The 13519-nt window shown below is 38.5% G+C and overlaps 1 protein-coding gene across 1 annotated transcript in view; it reads right to left on the bottom strand.

The window, feature by feature from the left end:
* Positions 1-509: 509 nt before the first annotated feature.
* The window catches only part of ptchd4 (patched domain containing 4), a 45402-nt gene continuing 32392 nt past the window's right edge, over positions 510-13519 (bottom strand). The window contains exon 3 of the mRNA XM_038726064.1: positions 510-10906. Within this exon, the coding sequence (XP_038581992.1) occupies positions 9231-10906 (1676 nt within the window). The 3' untranslated portion in view covers positions 510-9230. The remainder of the gene's footprint in view (positions 10907-13519) is intronic.

Here is a 13519-nt window from a genome sequence, read left to right as displayed (position 1 = left end):
GGTGTCTCACAGTGGATTCAAACCCAGGTCCTTCACACCAAAGGCATTATGTCTTATCCACTGCACCATCACCACCACCACTCTTTTGCATGATGTGGGTCTCGAACACAGGACCCTTCAATTTAGAGGCCTCTGCTTTTCTGACTGAATTTACCAGGAACTCTGCTAATAAAATTAGAAACTCAACTTAAATTAAATATTTTTTGTGATGAATGCCTGTCAAGAAAAGATTTTATTAATCTTATTTCTTAATAAGCAAAATTCCATATAAACGCGAGCAAGTTTGCAAAACAGAAACCCAACCCTATTGTTTTCATGTCTTACTTAAACTTGATTTGTAATTCAGTTAATTTAAGTTTGTTTGTTTTATTTTTATTTATTTATATTTTAATGTATTAATTTTCATTTTTATGTATTATTTTTATTTTTATGTATGATTATACGCTTTTTAAAAAAGCCATTTTTACTTATATTTTGGAATAGTGTTTACACTCACAAACTCAGCAAATCTGGGTTGGGGGTGATTTGATGAGCAAACATTGATTGATTAAATTTTGCAGAATCTTGACTGGTCCATGGAAGTATGTGACATCACATTTTTCACTGAGTCCTGCCCACTTCAAACCAATAAGAACAGCACAGGCCAAAACAGAAATAAACATGTGACATAACCAAATCTGCTCCAACTTTGGCAGAAAATTGTGTGTCCATGTAGGACCTCATGCTCATAATAAGAAGCTGACAGACAAAATAGTTTTTCAGGGCATTTAATATTTAATTTAATTTTATCCTCAAATGGTGCATTCCCTTACTCAAATTACTCTTTAGTCGAATTCTCACAACCTAAGTGACATACAGCAAACCTCAGGCAGGGTTATATATAAAATAGATTGTAATAAGTGCATCAAGAGGCTCAGTATGGTTAGTTTGTTAATCTGACCCTGCATAGTAGAATCCAAAAGTCAAGCTATCTTTTATTCAGAGCATTCTGAATTCATTCTTTATAGAAGAGCAATACTAATGTGCCGGAGTACCCATTAAAAATGTTCCTTTAAGCATGCTATAAAAAAACAGAGATAATTGTGAGGTAATTCCATTTTCCTCCCAGGAAACTGGATTTGATCCAAGCATGCCTGAAAACTGAGAGTGACATTGTCATTTATGGAGGAATCTGCTCTTTTCAAGATAGTCACTTTCCTCTGAAACAAGCCAATCTGCATTTGTCACAACAGACAGCAACTTTCTACGTGCTGAAAGTAAAATAAGCCGCTAACACTCATTATATCAGCAAAGGGCTCAACATGAACATTTCTCCCAGTATCCCCTATTTATACAACATCTCCCTTTCCTGAAATTTTTTCAATCTTCTCAAATTCAAATAAGGGCTTACCTCCTGTTTTGCCTGCATCGTTTTTCTTTATCTCTTCCTCCCTCTAACACTTCTCTCATCCCTGCCTACTCTTCCTCTCACTCTTTTTCCCCCTGTATTTCTCTCTCTCTCTCTCTCTCTCTCTCTCACTTCAGTCAAATGAGGTTAAATCTTCCTGCTGCGAAGGTAAGAGGCATAGATAAGACAAAACAGAGTTCAAGCTCTGCCAACACCTAAGAACCAGACCAGAAATACAAGCAACACAAAGAGTCAGCCAGCCATTTCCTGTTGTTCTTTGAAGACCATACCTTGGCAACATATGTGCACATGTGTTTGTGTATGATACAAAGCCATGCAGGGCTGTACACAGGTCTAACAGCTGAGTGAAATTAGCATTTACATGACACAGGGAATGTTAACAGTGACTAGAGGTGGAAAGAAGGGGATTACAATCCAAATATGTGAATACCATACCATAACTTCTGGGCACAAACATGCATGCTCTTCTCTCAGTTTTACAGCAACAACATAGGTACAACTTGTGATGTGACTGTGAGTTATTATTGTAAGCTTAATAGTTACGAGAAAGGCATTAAGAATGAACAGCATTTAAAAGTCCACAGTATGGTGACAGTATTAAATGACAAGTTATGCTCCAAGTCAACACTCTTCCACTCACCTATTCAAACAAACAACCAACAATATTTGACAACTTTGTTATCTCATCACAGTGTACTGCACATGGTTCTAAAGACCTCACATTGACATCTCAGTCACAGTGTAAGAAATATACTCAATCTTAAAGATATCTACATCTGTACTGAAATCTTGGGAAATATATGAAGAGCACAGACTTACGTAGCCACCATAATTAACCTTTCTGCCACAAGCGTCACTTGTAGACACTTTTGCTGTTAAGCAACTCACTTTAAAGAATGTACTATGAACAACATAGTTTATTACACTCAGCAGATGGTATCAAACGTTATGTAAGACTAATCTAATGTTGCCCTTGGATTGGTGTAATTGATGTAGTTGCACAAAAATACTGACCAATTTTAAACCTAAAAGATGTGTCTATAAAGTTAGCCTCCCACACGATATGACTAAGCATAACAGTTAAACCTGCTGACAGGAAAACAGCTACATTTTTGGTTTGCTAACAATGTTGCAGAGTGAGTAATAATACGGTACAATTTAAAGATACAGCAGAAACCACTTTGATTTTTTTATTGCTTCACACAAATTAGCAAATTTACGTAGTATACGTCCTTGTAAATGAAAAATTCCTCCACAAGGCACACTTTTTCAGCAGGAGTGACTGGAGTTTAGCAGCTTGAAGCCGTAGCTCACTGTTTGTAGTATGATTTTAACTTACCCTGACTTGAACAGAAAATGAGTTAAGATATTCCAGAATTAGAGAGGTCTGCACAATAGATGAACTTCTATCTGAAGTGTCTTTGTTCAAGATTGTTAGTTTGTGTCTCTGTGAATGCTGCAGATACATTACATACTTTTTTTAGGGATATGTATGGAAACATTAAGTAGTATGTAAACATTCTCCCAACCTCAAAGAGGCATTCTCTGAACATTTCGGTAACAATTATTTTTGGGGGTATTGTGTGATTTGAGGGAGAGCTCATCATGCTAATAAGACTGACTGGACTTTCCATAGAGACCACAAAGCAAATGTACCTTCTTAAATTTAGTGGTATACCCTTTTAAGGCTCAGACTTTGGGACAAAAATCAAACTGAACAGAACCCTCCAAATACATAGGTATAATAGGAGCAAACAACACAGTGTACTCTTACTAGCGTTACACTCATGTATTAAACTCATGTATATTATCCTAGTTCTAAGTGTTTGGGTCACAATTCAAATCAGACAAGGCATGGGCAAAGATAGGGAGTAGCACAGAAATTGTTTTTTGACAGCAACGCAAACCTATAGATAGATAGATAGATAGATAAGAATTTGACTAAGGTAGGACTGGTTACTAAAATAACCTTACTTCCTTTTGAGCTTGTTACCTTCTGCACAATGTTGAAACTGAAAATGAAAAATGCTGAACTAGATGCCATTAAATAGTAGGTTTGATAAATGAGGCCAACATGAGCCTATGTTTTGGCTCAGTTATTTGACATACAAGATAGATGACTTACAATAAAACAGTAATTTGTCCTCTGAGGCTGTGGTTGAAATGTAGATTATTCAACAAGCGAAGTGGTGATTGCATAATTTTATTGCCCTGTATTGTGGAAATATTGTGCTGTCCCTGGTTGTACAAACTGGAAATGTGCTGGTGCATGGTCAAAGGACTCCATGAGACTTACGGAACACACATCTGCCTGCTCAAACATGGATTTTCAAAGTACCACTAACAATTTTCACATTTATTTCTATTTTGATTCTGTTTTTTCATTAGTGAAAAACAGATTCCGAGGTAACCACCGCTAACATCCCTTTTGAAGCCCATCTGTCACATGGATATTTTAGCTGTATTGTCACAGTATCACATACACTTGAGTTATAATATCCCTACAGAAGACAAATTGTAGCAAAAGGGCTACAACACACCATATAGCAGAGCTTACAGAATGGACCCAATTAAATAATTGTTTAAAACTGCAACACTTGAAGAGGTATGATGATAAAATGGTCACCATTATTTTGTTTTTGAGAAGAATGCATTCATGCATTTATGTTAGTTTTGATGACAAAGTGGGTGAATAAATGTGACTCAACTTTTACTATAAATGTATAGTAGTCAAATTATATTTGTACACAGCAATACCTCTGATGAAAATATGAAAAAAAAACATACAAAGCTTCGGTTTTTAGAGCAGAAATCATGTAAACTACCTCATCAAATTTAGATACAAAACACTCCAGGCCTATCTACTTTTAAAGAATAAGATTGGCAATATTCTGTATCTCACTGTCAACAAATCCCACGAAAACACTAATATCACCAATTTATAAGTATAGAGTGTGTATCCAAAGCATGCCTTATTGTACTACTTTGTGCCATAGAGTTCCATTGTTGTCCAGAAACTTTTAGACACTAAGCCACACCTTTGCTCTGGGTGACATGTTCCTTCATTATCATTTACAATTTTAATTTAAAATTTACTATGAACACACACACACTGTAGTTTATTTTAAATGTGTCCAGCTGTTTTAGGAAATCATTCAGCCTATTTAAAAACAAAACAATATATTTGTGCCCCTGTTTTTACAAATGAATTAATTCAGTGGGAACCAATGGTCTTTAGTGACTTGGAGCTGAGCGCCACAGACAGAGTTAAGTCTGCTTTAGCCTTTTCAAGGGATTTGCTTACACTAGGAAAAATGTTTAATAACGCTAAACTCTTAACTTTAGGCTGAATTTTCGTCAAAAGAAGACACTATAAATATGTGTTAAATATTGTATATAACATAGTGTTTCAATAACCCATTGGTAAGACTCAGTGGGTTGCCATAGAAGAATACTTTCTAGTAATTTCTAATGATGCTATTTAAATATGCAGTAGCCTAATCACATGGCATTCGGCATAGGGAATGATGCTTCCTGTAAGACAGCTGAATAGTGGTGAATGTGGTTAGATAACAGCAATAGCTTTCTAGGCAGCAATGATAGGTTGTCTAAGAGGACACCAAGTATATTTAGGAATGATGGCCCAGAAGGGTTAACAATAATGCTAAATATTCTTTGCTGCTAAACTTGATCTGCCGTATACTAAACAGTAATAGATGTATTTCAGACCTAAATTGGAGATTCCATTTATATTCTGTACATTTTCAACCTAAAGCTTTTGTAATAAGTGATCATTACAATGTCTGATAGACTGTTCTATTGAGTAATGAACGATTTCCTTAACTCCCTCCACTGAAATGTAAGAATAGAAAGGCATCAAGACACACAAACATACAATAAAATGGTGGCCACAATTTCCCATATAAAAACATAAATCATCAGCAAACGTTGACACTGCAGTGTGCAAGGAATACGATCTAGTATACTGGTAACATTCCACTGTTTATTACTGGCCTACTGTGTTCAACTTTTTTCCCCTTTTTAGTCTTTTTTTAAGAAAATTCTGTCATTAAAAATCTTTCTATAGTATATTCTTTTCTTAGAAAATATAGAAAAGAGTCATTTACAGTTATTTTACACATGAAACATCCTCTGGCTTTCATTTTGGAACAGATATGACTCATTTTGTTCTTTTGCAGCACATGGTGTTACAGAATATGCATTGAAACAACAAACATAAGTCTCTATAGAGTAGCAAAAACTAAAAATACGCAGACTTCATACAGAAAAGTAAATACATGCATACATACAATACAGTACCATGCAAACACAGTCCATGTAAATTATTTAAGATTTGCATTTCTTTCCCATGTTTCAAACATTTCATGCCATCTTACTATACATACATGATGTGGTGACATGGCTTTTACATAATGTGATGTTCATTGCAGCTGCTGCAGGAAGTAGCTTGCCAAAAACTCCTCATTTCTAAGTAGAGCAATGTTTGGTTTCTCAAAGTTATATGGTTCTCATCATTGACATTTAAGCACTTAAAATGACTTTCTAATTCCACAAAAGCAGGAAATGTGTTTGTGGTAAAGTATGACAGGTAAAAGATGATTTTTTCCACCTTTGTCTCTCATTTGTTCATTGATATTAATTTACACAAGCTGGTTTAATAGCCTTTTTTAAAACTAGTGACTTGTCACTGAATGACAATCTTCTTCCCTCAAATTACTGTCAAATATCAACAGCTATTTCTCAATGAAATATGGTACAACATGAACAATCTAATCTCCCCCAAACTGCCAGATTAGTTGTCCAGTGTGAGAGCTATTCACTCTCAGTGGTAGCACAAAGAAACAAGACAGTAGTTTCACTACAATGACAGCCCCTTAAGAGCTAACAATCCCCAAAGAAGGTATTGACTGGTCTGCAATCAGCCACATCTGCTCACATATGGGGCCTCTCTATCACATGCCACCAGCCAAGATCTGCCTGCCAGAGGTCAGGGAGAGATTTGTATCTGTAGGTGCTGCTGACCTTGAATCTGTTTGTTTTGGGACAGCAAGAGAGATTCTTATCAGGCTATGGCACACATAGATAATACCGTTTACCATCTGGGGAGATGGCAGCCATTTTGGATTTCTAAAAGTGACTGTTGAAGAAAGAAATTTGTGGAGTAAAACTCCACAAATCATATATAAATTATTATTATTATTAATATTTTGATGGAATGTTATTTTTAGTATTCAGGCAATATACACAGTTACAACATAGACAAGTCCAGCTCAAGGCCTACAGGAGGCAGTAGAGATCTAGTAGTGGTCTGCACCTTAACTTTTTTCTAATAGAGCGCCGAAATCTTGATGTCAATTCAGGCTAGGTGCTGTTCACTTACTTCTGTTGCTCAATGGAATCTATTAGGGTGTCTTCAATTGGCCTTTCTGAAAAAGTGAAACACTTTCCTGGGGTTTACTTTCCATATTGTGATCAATAAGCGTCTTTTACAGTACTTGCTTTTAGCATTTAAACCCTTTTGTGATTGTGACAAGGGATCACAGTGGAACATGCTTGAAAAATTACCACCTTGTTCTGGCATATGAGTTAGTGGATACGTAACCAGTGGTGCAACATTAGCATTTACTTCCCAATTTGTTTCTGATTGCCTGACTAATAGAAGTCAAATATTTCCTCTTTTTCTAACTGTGTTTTGGTCTCCACCAGTTCTGGAAGGACATATCTAGCTCTTTACCCTCTAAATGGCTGGTAATAAAAGATATTAAAGAAGACCTATTATGCTTTTCCACATTTTATGACTTATCTACAATATTATAATGTTGCATGTTCATGTTAAACATGGCCAACGTTTCAAAAATGAGGTTAAAGCATTTATAAGACATCCCTATGAGCAAAAACCTCAGATTTCCTCCTGTTCTGAACGATCTGTTTTGAACTGCTTTTTCTACCAAGGGCTCTGTTCTACGTAGTCAGATGAAGCGGGTGTTCCATATATGGTCATGTGCTGCCACACGCTCAGTCTGAGCTTGGTAACATGCTTCAAGTCTTGGCCAATCAGAAGACAGTGGGCTTTCACAAGGGGTACCTTAAAGAGACAGGAGCACCTACAGCTTTTTTGTCTGAAACGAAGTCTGAAACGAAGGCCTACATGAAGAGTCAGTATAACAAAAAAAAATGGTTTTTTGAACTTTGAATCATGCAAAGCTGCCATACAAGCGTCACAGTGCTACAATATAGGACTGGAAAAGCAGCTAATAGGTCTCCTTTAAATACATAGAAAAATATTTATGTATTATTTGTTTATTTTTTGGAAATGTACTATCCCTGTCTAGACAAATGAAGTGAATGACATGCTCATGAGCAAGGTTATGTTGTTAGGCTAGATTTTCTGTAATTTGTTTTATGACAAACCTTCAATGTGATTTTGAGTTATTTTACTTCTGGACCAAATCTCGAAGTTCTAGTTTCCCTTCGGCTCTCTATTAGCTTTTCACACTATTCAGAGACAGTGTACTTTACAAAAAGTGCCTCATTTAAAGCCTGCTTCATGATCTGTGTCACAAGCCTGAACACCACTATAGAGCAATCATTCAATTAGCTTGAATAATTCATGATTCATGGCTCATGTTTGTGAAAGTTCAAACTTACTTAGACTTGTTTGTTTTTATAGAAATTTGTCAAGCAAAAAAAAAATCTGTACACTATTTGGCACCACTGCTAGTTTTGAATCACATTCAGACCTTCCAATTACCAATCCCATGCCAGTAAGCTTTTGTAAGTGGATCAAAGAGACAGTCATACTCTAACAGAAACTTTTCATTGTTATACACCTGCTATAAAGTTCAATATTTCAAGCCTAGGAAACACTCTTCGCTTTTGGTTTTACTGGTCAGGTACAAAAGCAGTTTAGGGTTTACTTAAGTCATACTCAGGCTTACTGCCTTTTTAAATACTGCTGCACTTCAGTCAGTTATCACTTCCTCTTCATACACTGCAGCCCACTGCAGTTCCTTTTGCCATTGCCTAAGACCTTCTATGACCGCTGGAATAAAGCAGGAATGTATGCCTCCTGCTAATTTAAACTTTGACAGTTCTATTCACACAGTGCAATGTGCAAGATAATTCTTCATAATGGACACAGTGTATGCCATCTGCCCAGTTCAGCTGTTCAGCTATTTTTATTGTTACAGAAAAGCATGTGGTGTGCTTTCTGTCCACAGTCTCTCTCTTTCCACTTGGTTTTGTTTCTTGTTTCTGTTATCTAGGTGTGAGGAGGAAGGTGTGTGCACGGCCTGCACAGTTTAATTTGTACAATTTTGTATGATAACACTAACCACTTTCACCAACTTGTCTGAGTGTCCTTGGCTTAAAAGACTGCTATGCTCCTCACTTCTGAGATAACGGCCGCAAGAGATGAATATAGAATTCTTAATATTTAAATGGACTAATACTGTATGTTTAGAATTCACTTACGGATTTAGCAAGCACAAGTTCTGGTAACTAAATTGTTTTTATATACCAAATAGTTGGGAAAGAGCTTCAGAACCATGAGCATGTTGCAGTTTGTGGATACACAAATGAGATACACTGTCCAGACTGAAGGACTGAATGACTGACCAGTGGGGCTGCGCTCTACTCTGGTCAGCTTAGCTGCTATTGGTTGAGAGTGACCAGTTCCCACTCCTTAGGGGCCATCTCGGACTCCCTTGCACCTCAAGAGGTGCCTGCCCATTAGAACACTTCTAATCCGCCAATAACTGACGGATACCCGCTGATATTCAGTGCTAAAATTACAAATTACTCAGACGTTTGTGACATGATCTGGATTCTCCCTGACTTCGATGCACTCTATCTCCTCCCTTTCTCGTTCCCTCTCCCTTTCCCGCTCCCTCTCCCGCTCTTTACGTTTGGCCCGTTTCTTTTTCTTATGTCTCTTTTTGGATGGCGGGAAGAAGGTCAGGAAGACGGGCAGGATGACAAAGCAGTGCAGTACAGTGCAGCCCGCAGTGAGGAGGGAGCACTTGAACAGTGTGTAGGTCAGATTGGAAGGCACAAACACTAGGGGCATGATCCCGATCACAAAGCAGGATGTGTTCTGTAGGATGGCTGCTCCGTGCTCCTCCAGTGCCAACTTGATGCACTGCGTCCTAGTGTGCTCGGTGGCTAGCACAAAAGTGTACAGGTGTGGTGCACAGTGATCCATGGCAAAGTTGAGGGTATAAATAAGGCACAGGATTGAGATGCTGTCCATGCCAACGTTCCAGAGGGTCATCAAACCCAAGACGCCCAGCTCCACAGATGTTACCGTGAGGATGAGCCAGAAGTTTCCCAAGGGGTTGATGACCAGGAAGAAAGTGAGGATGAGGATTGTGAGCACGCTGAAGCCTGAGGTCAGGATGGGCGAGATGACAGAGGAGCTGTAGCGGTCCATGAACACAAACGTAGGATTGAAGGCAATGAACTTGATGCTGTTAATCAGCATCAACGGGCGAAGCTTTTCCAGAAGCTCCACCACCTCTTCACGCTTCTTCTCGGTTGTCCTTGCCACCAAGTACATGCGTGAGGCGATAATGTCGTACTCATCAGTCTCACGGTTTTTGGAAAATATGATGTCCTCAGTGAAGTGCTGGTACTCCGGGCTGCGAAGGAAGGAGCCTTTGAGGATGGTGATGAAGTCACTTTTGGTTGACGCACTCACATTCACCACTCGTAGGTAATGGAAAAAGTTGTCCATCCAGGAGATCTTGTTGAAGCCATGACTCAGAGTCTTCAGGTGCTCCTGCACCGTGGAGTTCCAGTACTCGATGGGCTCGTAGATGTAAAAACCAATTACGGGACTGTAGTTACTGAAGTATTTCTGCTGGGTCAGAGCGTAAGAAACACTCGGAGAGTTACTTGCCAGCAGGTTCACAATATTTGATCCGTCACTGATTTGTAAACATCCCATGAATGAGAAAGAGGCGTAGATGAGATACAGGATAACCACAAAGGGTTTGACATAGGTGTTGGTAATCCATTCTGTGTAGTGCTCACGCAGGAAGTGCTGGATGAAGTGGTTCTGGTACGGGATGCTGTCATGGTGAGTGGACAAGTCATGGCCGTCACTCATCATGGTTTTAAACCATGTGGGCTGGCGGTCCAGGTACTCCACAGAGGGGATTTTACAACAGAAAACACTGTGGTAGCGGTTCTGCTCCAGCTGTCCAGCAAACACCAGGCAGGAGCCGTAGAAAGAGAAAACGTAGAAGTAGTTGACCAGGATGGCCACGCACATGCTCTGGCAGAAAATTTTCACAGACTCGATGTTGGTGAAAGGACTAGCTCCCATGCCAAAGGTGATGATGTAGAGTGAACTGGTCATGGTGTAGCACACCATCACGTCAGCAAAAGCATCCGCCACGCGCTCCTTGAAGGGGAGATTTTCCCTTGTTCTCCTCCAGCCTGCCAGCAGCTCGAACACCCCTTTAGTTCCATGGCCTAGAAGTAAAGAGAGAACAAATTCAGTAAGACTTGTGTTAGCGCTGTGGACATAAAAAATGGTATGGAAAATCACTCTATTTTCATTTTAATAATTCTTAAGAAGGAAAATGTTCCATTTCTCAGAAGGATTTCAAAAGCTGTTTTTTTTCAAAAGCAATTCCACTGTTTGCAAGAAGCACTGCTAGATACAAAAAGCAAGCTACAAAAGTTGACCCCAAAAAGCAGGAAATTACATCCATAAATTAAATGAGACAGAGAGCGACAAGCCATGCCACTTCCACTGGACTAATAAACTCTTCAGAATTTGGGCAACGTGGGTGTTTTTAAAAGAGAAGTTAACTGACAACTATGGCACTATGTTTTCGCTGCAGCTTTGATTTAAATGTCTGACTGGCTTCTTATCCAGGATCCTTCTTTGTTTCTATGTTAAAGAACATTGAAAAATTAAGAAATTGAAAGAAAATTGAAAGAGATATTTAGTTTTATCAGTCAGCAACTGCATGATAGAGCTGGTAAAAAATTCTAAAGGTTTTATGTGTTATGTTAACTTATATGTTTTTATGAGATTCTTATATACATTTTGGAGGGCTGTGTAACCAACCAGCTGGCATCACAATTTACTGTAGTGTGTAAATAATACAGGAAAATATGTATTTCACTGATTCTACATCCTTTCGCAGGTCCTAGAGGCTGCCATGTTAAGCGCAGCAATGCAGTGATATATAGGTATTTTTAGTAGCACTGGAAAGGCTGCTAAACAATTTCAGCATGACAAGAGAGATTAAATATTCAATTAAAAACATTCATTTTACACCTAAACAGCCTTGGTTTGTCTCCTTTAATAGAGACAGGGGCTTTCCTTTTCTTTTCATATCTGAGATAGAGTTCTACACAGTCCTCACTACCATGCATCAGTAAACATCATCCATATCTGTCTGCAGCAAGCCCATTCATGTGAGTCAAATCTGTGGGATTTTCACCAGTCAAAAATATAGACATGAATACACAACGTTCAAAGGCATATGCTCCATAGTGCAAAATCTCCCACACAGGAACACCCGCCCACCCACTCACACTGTTCATTTACTTGTAAAATGCTGGAGCTGCATTTCTGATGGGAGGGGGAACTGCTGCGATGGAATGTGTTATGGATTTCTGAACACTAGAACCAATTTAATGTTTCTCAAACATATATATTTCAGTACAAGTGAACACTGGATTTGGCCCATCCATAAGTTTCTCTGCCAACACCAGGGTGGAAAAATTCCTTTCAAATCAAGCAGGTGGACAGTAAAGTGAGAGCGATTGCTAACCTTGACAGCATTATAAATTTCCCCTTGTCTGACACGGAGAAAAAAAGTTAATTAACTCTAAAGGATATGTCCTATATAATGAGTCAGCTAGATGGCTTTTCCTGCTTTTAGTTTTATTAAGCTGTGCTGCAAGTCAATTAGTTAGTGTCAGTTGGTTTAAAGGGTGTGGAAAGAGAGGAAATTCATGCCCACGGTTTTCCCAACAATACGCCAGAGGCATCCGCTTGCGTTCCCCTTCGCCAGTTACCAAGTACGATGTTTAGTACTGTAATTTTCTAGACATGATTGGAATTGCTCTGGGATTCATTACAGTGATTGATTACTAGCAGGTGGAGGTGGATAATAATGAGCCCATCTGTTAATGCGTCCCTGGTCAGTATCATTACTAACACCACTGAAGAAGAACAAAAATCAGATTAACAGCATATATTTACTAGGATTTGTGTTAAAAAAAATCTATATTTTTTGATTTTTAAACTCACCTGCATTACAATCTATATAGTTGTATCTACTGTATCTAAAATGCATAAAGAATTGGTGATTATCAGGATGTACATGCTGAGTGTTTTTTAAAAATATATTTTATTTATTTATTTGGAGCGAGAGAGAGGGCTACAAGATGCAACACAGGTCACTGGCTGGAAGCAATCCAGGGCCGCCAGGACACCCTGAGAGTTTTTATGATCAATGGCAGAAGAATTTTCTGTAAACCAAAATTGATTATGTTTCAGGACTACATAGGTTGACCCTTATTATTCCCGAAACTAGTGTTTTTTTATGTTTAGCTTTTATTTCAAATCAGTTATACTTTATGTTACTGCCAACAATCACAACATGCTGCACCAACGGAAGCCAGCGCCATACTGAAGGCTGGATGTTAACATTCCTAAGCTTCCAACTTAAAGAAACTGCTCGAGTCTGCTACAACCCCTGCGCCCTATTGATACCACCGTTAGGAGCAGAAAGAACTAAGTCATCACATGGTACACGCTATGCTTGTGTTGACACCGCCACCAAACAACTAGGTGGTAAAGAAAACCTCGCTATCCTACAGTCCCGCTGACAGCGAGAGGAACGGAGAACACGAGAAAACTCTCAGCGCTTTAAGATGAACCATAAAGGTTACCTCTACTTATTAATGCATCTAAAAGAGGTGGTGTCATGCTTTTTGGCTTTTTCCCTCTCCTTTATTGAGTTATATATCTTTTTTGTGTATGTAATAGGTTTGCACGCAGTCAGACTGCTCTTTTCTTTCATCTCTGGAAGTTTTAATCAATGACAAAGAGAAAATAACAGG

This window comes from Micropterus salmoides, unplaced genomic scaffold, assembly GCF_014851395.1.
Source record: "Micropterus salmoides isolate LMB-PRFRI ecotype aquatic unplaced genomic scaffold, ASM1485139v1 Ms_hic_scaffold_18, whole genome shotgun sequence".
Lineage (NCBI taxonomy): Eukaryota > Metazoa > Chordata > Actinopteri > Centrarchiformes > Centrarchidae > Micropterus > Micropterus salmoides.
This window is presented reverse-complemented; position numbering and strand designations above follow the sequence as displayed.